Source organism: Ceratotherium simum, chromosome 13, assembly GCF_057802395.1.
Source record: "Ceratotherium simum simum isolate JZ-2026a chromosome 13, ASM5780239v1, whole genome shotgun sequence".
Classification (NCBI taxonomy): domain Eukaryota; kingdom Metazoa; phylum Chordata; class Mammalia; order Perissodactyla; family Rhinocerotidae; genus Ceratotherium; species Ceratotherium simum.
In genome coordinates, this window is record NC_141912.1 from 32741586 (window position 1) to 32752874 (window position 11289).

The 11289-nt window shown below is 48.3% G+C and overlaps 1 protein-coding gene across 2 annotated transcripts; it reads right to left on the reverse strand.

Moving 5' to 3' along the window:
* Positions 1-1896: 1896 nt before the first annotated feature.
* LOC147915669 (class I histocompatibility antigen, Gogo-OKO alpha chain-like) lies at positions 1897-5370 on the reverse strand. Of its 2 annotated transcripts, XM_087438321.1 has the most exons (7): positions 5266-5370; positions 4675-4944; positions 4216-4491; positions 3089-3208; positions 2614-2646; positions 2430-2471; positions 1897-2263 (listed from the first exon to the last, which is right to left on the reverse strand). In XM_087438321.1, the coding sequence occupies exons 1-7, from the start codon at positions 5336-5338 to the stop codon at positions 2259-2261; spliced, it is 819 nt and encodes a 272-aa protein (XP_087294447.1). In that variant the 5' UTR covers positions 5339-5370; the 3' UTR covers positions 1897-2258. The 2 variants fall into 2 exon arrangements, with proteins under 2 accessions (XP_087294447.1, XP_087294448.1); XM_087438322.1 differs by lacking the exon at positions 2430-2471.
* Positions 5371-11289: the final 5919 nt, after the last annotated feature.

The window sequence follows — 11289 nt, forward strand, 5'->3', positions numbered from 1 at the left end:
CAGAATGTATCCAGAATCCAACCACTTCCCACCATTTCCACTGCTCACACCAGTGGAAGCCATGGACACCTCCAGCCTAGAACGCTGCACTAGTTCCCTCTGCTTCCCTAGTGCCTCCCTTGCCCTTGGCCTCCCAATTCTGCTCTCAGCACAGCAGCCACAGTGATCCTTTTAAAGGAGAAGTCATGCCATGACCCTCTTCTGCTCTAAACTGTCTTGTACCTCCCCATCTCACTCAGAACCCAGGCCAAAGCCCTTCACATCCTCCAGGCCCACATGGTCTGGCTGCACCTTTATCATCTCGATTGCTCTCTGCTCCAGCCATACTGGCCCCCTCACTCTTCCCAGAACACACAGACACACTCCTGCCCTAGTGCATTTGCACTGGGGGTTCCCCTGCCTGGAAGGAACTTCCCCCAGACATCCTCGTGGATAATTTCTCAGGTCCTTCACATCTTTCCTCAAAAGCCACCGTCCCAGTGAGATCCACACTGACCACCTAAATTAAACAGCCATCTTCCCTGTCCCCACCCACACACTCTGGATCGCCTTCTCCACTCCACTTTTTTCATAGCACTTACCACCTTCTAACATAACTACTGTCCTTATTTACTATGCTTCTAACATACAGTCTGTATCTTCTCATTACAACATATGCTCCACAAGGCCAGCAATTTTTCTGTTTTTACTTCAGTGATGTTTCTCAGATGCATAAGTAGTATGTCATACATCTGGTACACAAGCCATATCAGTTGAATGAATGTTCAGTGTAGAGCACCTCCCTTTCTAGACATAATATCTTTAATAAGTAGTATGTCATACATCACAGTACACAAGCCATATCAGTTGAATGAATGTTCAGTGTAGAGCACCTCCCTTTTCTAGACATAATATCTTTAATAATGTAACCTCAGGCCACATGCTGTTTTGTGGCAGCTACAGCACAATGTCCACTCACCCTGACATCAATGCCCCTTCCCTCCATCTCTCCCTCCCACACCAACCCTCCTGCACACCAGAGCACACAATTACATTTCTCTCTTCAGAAAACAATGATTTGTGACTTATGAGTCCTATTTTCCAACCAGTATAAATCTAAAAGTATACTCTGCTTTATACATTGTGAGTTTGGATTGGAGCCAGCACCAGGATGAGTAGAGCAAGGCCAGGAGAGAGGGCAGGCTGCAGAGCAGAAAGAATCCCAACAGGAACTTTAGGATGAGAAATTGCAGGGATCCCTCCTCTCTAATTCCAGAATCTGGCTCCTTTGAGAAGGCTGGGGAAAGGTGGAAATGACAGTTAAGCACTAGAAGGAGGACAGAGCTGGAAGAGTCTGAAAACTCATCTCTGGACACCAGAGACACCTGTGTGCAGGGGGCCACCTGACAATGACAGGCCAAATGACTTCTGCTGCTGTCAGAGAAGGGGACACCCAGAGGAGAATGACCAGAACTCATACACAAGAACAAGAACAGGCACGATCCTCTACAGAAGCAGAAGAAACAACAGATAAACATTCAAGAGGGGACCTGAGGACCAGATCCAGGCCTGAACCTAGGCTGACTCCGCCACATGAAGCCTTCACTGCCCACGGTCCTGGAGACACAAGGCCCATGTGATGTCCGAATACTTGTGCCCACAGGTCCTGTGGGACAGGTTCTACTGAAAGGACAAGGAAAAAGGCGCAGAGAAGATGACCCAACCAAGGAGTGACCATGTCAAAGCCCATGATGCACTCAACACCAACCAGGTACAGGCCCGATCCACATTCAACTCCTCACAGCCTTCTTCTGTCCCCACCTGCAACACACTGAACAAAGCAAACACACAAGTTCTGAAAAAGTTCTCCAGTGCTTCCATTTATTTCCCCTTCCAAATTTTAGGATTCTCCTCCTTTAATTAACCCATCACTCCCCCATGGCAAGAACCTGAAAAAAAACAAGTTCATATCCAGATTCTTATTTTCAATAAGGCAGTAAGAAGTTGCAGCTCAGTGCAACAAAAAGCTAAGACAGGGATGGAGACGGCCCAGCCCCGCTCTGCTGGAACAGGAAAGTCGATCAGGGAAGAGAACACATGTCAGTGTGGGGAGGGGGTCACAGGGAGACCAGTCTCCCCACCACCTTACATTATGCTAATAGGAACGCAGACACATTCCGATGCCCTTTGCAGAAACAGAAGTCAGAGATTCCTGAAGTCACAATGTGGGTGGACAGGAACAAATTTTGCATCACTCAGTTCCCCACAAGGCAGCTGTCTCACGCTATAGAAGAAAATAATTATGAACAAATTGAAGTCACTCACTGTAATTGATGACATTCTGAGCAGCCCACCACATGCTCAAAATGTCCCAATCAAAGAATCCCCATAACCTAGTCTGGTCCCCTCTACCCCGACCCTTCCCCACTTCAGGTCCTCTGGAGTCTCACCTGTGGTGAAAGACACATCAGAGCCCTGGGCACTGTCACTGCCTGGGATGGAACAAAACAGGACGTGGTCAGAGCCCACAGGAGGTGAGACTAAAGGAGGAACTATGGTGTGGGTGAGCTCCCCCATGGGCTCCCATCTACACTATCCCAAGGGTCTCGGGGATCAACCCCCCTCCATACTTACTTGCAGCCTGAGCATAGCTCCCTCCTTTTCCACCTGTGGGAAGAAAACACCCTGTGAGAAACCAGGGAGGAGGCAGGGCCATGAGGTCCTAACTGAACCCCCTAGTCCTGGACCCCAGAGAAGTTTCCAGAACTGTGACTAGAAACCCAAGGCAGGATCAGGAAACATGAGGAAAGTACATGTGTGGAGACTGGACCAACCACCCTCATGACCTGTGACTTCCCCTCCCCTTCCCCTCTGTTCTGTGACCACTGGGAATCAGGTCCCCATCATCAGACTCATCATAATGATAAATTTGACCTTCATTCTCACATGTGCTTTACTAAAGAGGAAGTGTTAGCAAATAGGGCCCCAGGCGAGGAAAGCACATGTGCCTGTGGGTGAGACTTCCCATTAACCAGGCAGGGAAAACTTCTCCCTGGGCTTGAAGCCCACCCAGTGGGACAAGAAAACTCCAACCACGCCTCTTCCCTACCTGAGTGCTTCTTCCTCCACATCACAGCTCCAGCCACCACAGCTCCAGTGACCACAGCTCCAAGGAGAACCAGGCCAGCAACGATGCCCACAATGGGGATGGTGGACTCAGGAGGCGGCTCTGGGAACAGAAGCGAGGGAAGGTGAGGGCCCTGACCCCAGCCTCTGCCCCACCCCTGCTGAAGTTCTCCAGAAGGGCTCTTGGTTTCCCTGAGAAGAGGCTCTGAGCCCACGTCTCCCTCCTTACCCCACCTCAGGGTGATGGGCTCAGGCAGCCCCTCATGCTGCATGTGGCACATGTATCTCTGCTCCTCTCCAGAAGGCACCACCACAGTATGCTACTTCTGGAAGGTCCCATCCCCCACAGGCCTGGTGTCCACAAGCTCCGTGTCCTGGGTCTGATGCTCCCGTCCACACTGCCAGGTCATGGTGATCTCCAGGGAGTAGAAACCCAGGGCCCAGCAACTCAGGGTGACCTCATGGTCAGACATGGGGCGGTGGGTCACATATGTCTTTGGGGGTCTGAGGAGAAGGTCCAGAAAATTCAGGAACTTTGCATCAATGTGGGCCACTGAAGCAGCGCTCATGTGACCATCCTGAGAATGGACAGGACAAGTGGGGTGGGGGAAGGGAGCACAACACCCAGCTTGGACACAGGGACCTGAAATTATCTCCACTCCTTGGAAATTTCTGGAATCAGCGTGAGACAGCCCAGGGTGGGAGGCAGGTCTCTGAACGGGAGTAAAGGGATTTCTGATCCTGACCTTGGTGCAGGTGAAATGACTCAGTAAACCTGATCAGACCTCAAACACATAGGTGTACAGTCGAAGAACAAGGCCTGAGAGGCCAAGTCCCAGAGCTGCTACGAGAGTCAAAGGGAACCCCTCTCAGTTATTTCAGGGATAGCTTCCCTCTCCATCCCTGGAAAGACTGGATCCGTCACGGCCCTGAGAGAAAGGCAGGCCCTCTGGGGGAGTCTTTCTGGTACCGGATCTGAAACCCTAGCGGACTCAGTCTTCCGATTCACGGGCTGGGCATATTCAGTTGTCTAACCCATTTTCTACCCCTCTCTATGGGATGCCAGCCCCACCCCGAGAGGAAATCCGGAGGCCCTGCGGCCCCAGGTACCTGCGCGCTGCAGCGTCTCCCTCCCGTTCTCCAGGCATCTGCGGAGCCACTCCACGCACTCGCCCTCCAGGTAGGCCCTGCAGCGCTCCGCCTCACCGGCCGCCTCCCACTTGCGCCGGGTGATCTGAGCCGCCTTGTCCGCCGCGGTCCAGGAGCGCAGGTCCTCGTTCAGCACAAGGTGATCGGCACCGTCGTAGGCGTCCTGACTGTACCCGCGGAGGAAGCGCCCGCCTGGTCCCACGTCGCAGCCAGACATCCTCTGGATGGTGTGGGACCCTGGCCCCGCCCCGGCCCCGACGACCCGAAGTGATTAAACCTAAACTAAAATAGAAACCGCGAAAAAGGCTCCGCCCGCTCTTCCCGGGTGGGGGCGCCGGGCGGGTCCCGCAGCCTCGGGGAGACCCCCGCCCGTCCGTGGGGATGGGGGTCGTGACCTGGACCCGGGCCCGCGTCGCTCACCGGCCTCGCTCTGGTTGTAGTAGCCGCGCAGGGTGTTCAGCCTCCTTCGGAAATTCTGTGCAGCTTTCTTGAAAATCCGCGTCTCTTCCTCCCAATACTGCGCCCCCTCCTGCTCCATCCACGGCGCCCGCGGCTCCGCCCTCGGACTCGCGGCGTCGCTGTCGAACCGCACGAACTGCGTGTCGTCCACGTAGCCGACGGCGATGAAGCGGGGCTCCCCGCGGCCGGGCCGGGACACGGCGGTGTAGAAATACCTCAGGGAGTGGGGGCCTGGGGGCGGGGAGGGGCTGAGACCCGGCCCGACCCTCCGCCGGGCACGGGTCCCCGGGTGATGGGGGACACAAGGGGGTGGGGGAAAGGGAGTCTTGAGACCGAAAAGGGGAAGAAGACGGAGAAGGGCGGGGAATCGGCGTGGGAGGAGGCGGGGGCGGGAGAAAGGAGGGGTCAGGACTGGGCGGGGCCGAGGTGGGGGAGGGGGTCTGGGCAGGTGTCCGCAGAAACGCGCCTTCCCCAGGGGTCCTGCGCCCCCGCCGCGCGGTTCATTTGCTCTGCTGCCCCGCAGAGGCCGTTTCCTCCCGACCCCGCACTCACCCGCCCAGATCTCGGTAAGGAACAGGACCCCCGCGAGCAGCAGGAGGAAAGTTCGGGGCGCCGTGATGCTCATGCTCGGGATCTGGGGCGAATCTGAGTCCTGGCGGGTCCGTAGAGGCTTTCGAACCGGGAACAGCGGAGACGCTGATTGGCTTCTCTAGAAACCGGACACGCAAAGGGAGTGAGAACTGGGGCGTCTTCAGGAGAATCCAGGCAGGAGAACCTGACAGGTTGTGAGAGGGAGAAGTGAAACAGGGAGATGGGGACTCCCCAACACTGAGCCTCCCCGCCCCAGACACCGCCCGCGGGAGGGAGACCCTGAGAGCCACCTCTGGGGACCTGGGACTCTGCTTGACCCCTCTCCTCTTGCACAGAGAGTTCTTGTCTGTCTCCCTGAGTCTTGGCCCAGGGGCTGTCTGAGGAAACCAGGGAGAGACCCCCTGGCTCGGTTTAGCCCATTTTCCTCCTCTCACTGGAATCACTTTCCCTGATATGGACTCCCCACCTCCCACCCCTTACCTCTCCCCCTAGACTCTTCTAAAAGAAAACTCATCCCCAGGGAACTTGATGCTAGAGAGGGAGCTTGCCCTGGGAATGAAGGTGGAGGGACAGGGGTTTTCCCTTTAAACCTGGAGAAGTTGTCCCTGAAAACGCCAGATAGATGTTCTGAAGGAGACCAACTTTCTTTTTGTTTATTGACTACAGCGGGTAACACAATCTTGAAAACCCCTGAACATCAGGGATCTAATCTGTAAAAGAAGTGATTTGGGCCCTTTCGTACAGAAATGTGTCTACAGGGCACTGCAATCAGACTCACAGAGCTCCTGTTTTACTTTCCCAGACGGTTCATCTGTGACTTCAGGTTGTTGTAGTTTAAAATGATTTTCATTCCATAGCCCTGAGTGTGTCTGTGTGAATCCCTGACAATTTCAGTACAAAGAAGCACATGGAAGCATAGTTTGTTACTGTGTATTAATTTTCACGAAGTCGCAACTGCTCAATGCAGTCAAAATGCCCTTCACCTGTGCTCATGCATTGCCTGCTTTTATGAGTTGTTCACAACTAAACAGTGTGACTATTTTATTGGGACACTTGTTATTGTTTTTTAAACTGATTAACATAACGGGGCAATTAGTTTTTAGGCAGCCCCACAGAATGTAGTAAATACCAAATGCAAGAATACTCTGCTGGGCTCTGTAGATATGTATGTTAAAGATCGTTAAAACAATACATATGTTTAAATCTGAGAATTCCACTGTTTTCGGATTCTTTATCTCTGCTTCTTTTCCTCACTCCTGCTTCTCTAGCCCTTCTCTCTGTCCCTCTCACCCTCAGCCCCTCTTCTCTCCTTAGTCTCCACCCTCTCACTCCTGAATTCTGGCACCAGCGCCACCCCCTCACCTGCCACCCATGGACTCTTCTCCCCGCAGGGGTTAGTGATCCTGCCAATGTGAGTCAGGATGTGTCATTTCTTCACTAAAACACTCCAATGGCTCCGTCGCATTCTTGGGAAACCTCTAGAAGGTAAGGCACATGAGCACAGGGGCTTTGGGCTGTTTAGGTCAAAGTTGTATCTCCAGCATATAAAGCCATCTCCAGCATATAAAGCCATTTCCAGTACATAGTAGGCATTAAATTAGTTGTTGAATAAATGAATGAAATATTATTGTATTAAAATGTAGTTATATTATTGAAAATCATAAAATGAAAAATACAAAAGAAGTTAGGAAAGATTTTATTTTATGCAACTAGCATGCTTACCAGTTCATAAATTCATTCCAGCAGAAAAAATGCTCTGTGCTTATCTGTTGCACAGTGAGCCTGTGTATTAGTTTCTATTACTGTGTAACAAATTGACGTGACTCGGTGGCTCAAAACAACACCCATTGCTTACAGTTCCCTGGTCAGAAATCTAGGCATGGGGCTGGGCCCGTGGCTGAATGGTTCAAGTTCTGGGCACTCTGCTTTGGTTGCCCGGGGTTGTGGGTTCAGATTCTGGGTGTGGACCTACTCCACTCACCACCCACACTATGGTGGTGTCCCACATACAAAAAAAAAAAAAAAAAAATAGAGGACGATTGGCACGGAAGTTAGCTCAGGGCGAGTCTTCCTAGGGTCTCACAAAGCTGTGTTCTCATCTTGAGCTCAGGATCCTCCTTTAAATTTATACACAGACAGTTAGCAGAATTCTTGTAGTTCAGTTGTTTCTTGTAGTTGTGGGACTGAGGTCCCTATTTGCTTGACAGTTGTCAGCAAGGAGCCGGGGGAGGGCTGCTCCCAACACCTAGTGGCCACCAGCATTCGCTGCCATGTGGCTCCTCCATTTCAAAGCCCACAATGGAGCAATTCCCTCACATTGAATCCATCTCACCTTTGAATCTCTTTGCTCAGGAAGAACTCAGTCCTTTTAAGGGCTCACCTGATTAGGACAGTCCAACCCAGGAGAATCCCCCTGTCTTAAGATCAACTGATTTGAGATCTTAGTTACAGCTGCAAAATCCCTTCCCAGCAGCACCTACCTTAGTGTTTGGTTGAATAACTGGGGGGAAGGTGAATAACCAGGAGGTGGTTGCTGTGGACCATCATAGAATCTGCTTAGCATGGCTCAGTTCTTCCAGTCCAAATAGACTGTTGTGAATGGTAATAAAATGCATCCTGTTTATTAGCCATGGAAATTCTTCTTAAATCTTGAAACCAAATGACAGCTTTAATATTTAATACAGTGGTCCCCCTTATCCACACGGATACGTTCCAAGACCCCCAGTGGATGCCCGAAACCAGGGATAGTATCAAACCCTATATACTGTGTTTTTTCCAACAAATACTTTTGCACTTTGGGGCCATTATTAAGTAAAATAATGGTTACTTGAACACAAGCACTGCGATACCTGGACAGTTGATCTGATGACTGAGGTGGCTACTAAGTGACTAATGGGTGAGCAGCATATACAGCATGGATACACTGGACAAAGGGATGATTCACATCCCAGGCAGGACAGAGCAGGATGGTGCAAGATTTCATCACGCTACTCAAAGTGGCATGCAATTTAAAACTTACGAATTGTTTATTTCTGGAGTTTTCCATTTAATATTTTCAGACCACACTTTACAGCAGGTAACTGAAACTGTGGAAAGTGAAAGTGCAGATAAAGGGGAACTAGTGTAATTAATTTAGAGCAAGAAAAATATTAAAGTGCAATAATTCACTCTCTCTCTGGACCCTTTATTGTTATGTACCACAGCATAACAAATTACCCAAAACTTAGCAGCTCAAAACAACAAACATGTATTATCTTCCACAATTTCCCAGGATCAGGAATCCAGGAGAGGTTTACCTGAGTGCTTCTGGCTCAGGGCCTCTCTCAAGGTTGCAGTCAAGTTGTCAGCCAGGGCTGTATCATCTGATGGCTTGACTGGGGCTGGGAAATTCCATGAAACATGGCTCATTCATGTGGCTCTTGGAAGAGGCCTCAGTTCCTTCCTGGATGGTCCCAGGAGGCCTCAGTTCTTAGCTATGTGGCCACTTTTCCATAAAAGCCACTTCTCCATAAGGTGGCTGATGTTTAGGTAGCTGGCTTCTCCCAAAGCAAGCGATCCCAAGGAGAGAGACCAACCAAGATGGAAGCTGCAATGTGTTTTATGTCCTAGACCCAGAGTCTCACACCATTCCATCAGCCTTACTGTATCAATTAGCAATGAGTCATTAAGTGCAGCCCACACTCAAGAGGAGGGAATTAAGCTCCATCTCTGGAAGAGAGAAGTATCAAAGAATTTACGTACAAGTTAATACCAAAATTTGAATTAGATATTGTTTCAGGATTTTGTAAATCAATGTTTCTTTTATCTGATTATTTTTCTTTAGTGCTTTATATTTCTTTTTTGGAAAATAATGATTAAAAATTTGACACAGAGAAAGGAGACACAACAATAGTTGCAAGTTTTTCTTGCAAATGCCTTTAATAATAATGTTCCCTTCAATAAGTTGCAACAAAGTTGAGAACATACAGTAGCTAGATCAAGTAGTTCAAGGTGTGGGTGCCATAACAATAATACCTTTAAAATAATAACTATCTTTGTTTTCCTTTAGAAGTTTCAGATTTAGGTTGTTCAGAATGTCAAAAATATTGGCTAAAATACCAATTTTCTTCCTCAACATCGTATTCAGAAATAGTTGCCTAATGAAATTGCTTTTCAGTTAGAAAAATGTGAATTTCCTACCTCAATCTATACACCTAGCTTAGCATCATGACAAAAATTTGGTGAGATGCAGTAGGCAGAAATGGTTAGGTCCAATCTAGGAACAAAGTTTTCCAAAAACTAGCTATTCAGTTGGCATCCTATAATAAATTTAACATCTTTCACTGTGTTTTGGAATGAGATTTGGTAGAAGTGACTTGGACACCAACGTGATTCTAAAAAGCACTGTTCATATGTACCCCTAAAGTTTTTTTTTAAAGCAGCTCTGTGTGTTTTCCATTCACACTTTCTATTCTCTCACTGTTTATCCCTTTATAAAGTTTTCCAGTTTAGTTTATATTGATCAACAATGTGCTTTTCCACTTCTGTAAATGTAGTTAATTTAGTTCTATGTGAGGTTAAATGTAACACATCAAATCCTTCTCAAGATAGAATTACCTTGACATCAGATTGAAGATTGTATACCAGAAAATCTATGGAGATGCTAGTGAGCAAAAGATCAAATGACCCATTTCTAGCCAATGCATTTTTTTATGACATCCTAGCCCTCTCTCACATGGCTTATGACATTGGCTGTGGCTTTGTTCCAATGTGGGTAGTTCTTGCTAAGAATCCTTTCAATGAACTTTGGTATTTTCTTTTCTCTTTCACTTTTAAAAAATTATTCAGAAGTGGTTCAAAAGCTGCAATTTGAAAAATGCCAGTTTCAGAGTTATGATCAAGTAAATATATGAGAACCCATCAGTGGCATAAGAAACAGAACCCATGCAACCAGAGTGAGCGCCTCCCCAATCCCATTCCCCAGACACAACCTCTGTCCTGAGTCTTGTGTTTACTATTCCTTTGAGTTTCTCTAAAGATTTTACAAGTGTATATATCCCCAAACCAAACAGTATTTAGTTATGCCTGTTTTTGACCTTCCTGTACAGTGAACTCGTACTGCCTGGATTCTTCATGACTCAACTTTACATAGAAGAGTTAGTCTTCATGTTGGAGGCTGTCCATCTGCTAAAGTTTTACATTTTATGATTATACCACAATTTTGCTATTTTCCTTTGAGCATATTGGGTTATTCCAGTTTTTGCTATAAACATTAATGTACACATCTCCTGGGGCACATAGGCAAGCAGTTCCCCAGAGTGGATGATCAGGAGTAGGATTGCAGGATTATATGGGGTGTGTGCTTTAACCATACTAGATAATGCTAATTTGATTTCCAACGTGCTTGTGCCTATTTAACTTTTAGTAGGAGTGTAAGAGTTCATGTTGCCCATGTGATTGTTCTGAAAATAAAGAGCTCAGCTGAAGGGGAGGAATCAAGAGTTGAAAGTGAGGCCAGCCCCTGGTGGCCTAGTTGCTGAGGTCAGCATGCTCTGCTTCAGTGGCCTGAGTTCAGTTCCCGGCACAGACCTACACCTCTAGTCCACGGTGGCCATGCTGTAGTGGTGGCTCACATGCAAAATAAAGGAATATTGGCAACAGAAAATGTTTTTCATTTTTTATTTTCCTGAGGAAGATTTTCCCTGAGCTAATATCTGTTGCCAGTCTTCCTCTATTTTGCATGTGAGCCGCCACCACAGCATGGCCACCAACAGACTAGGAGCAGTACAGATCTGCTCCAGGAACTGAACACAGGCCACCATAGTGGAGTGTGCCAAACTCAGCTACCAAGCCACCAGAGCTGGCCCAATAAAAACACACAAAAAAAAGAGAGTTGAAAGCAACTTCCTTGGCTGCAGAATCACCCAGGCATTTTTTTTTTCACATTCTATTAATAACTTTATTTACCCTTACTCCATATACGCTGGCATTATACTTTTACTATGT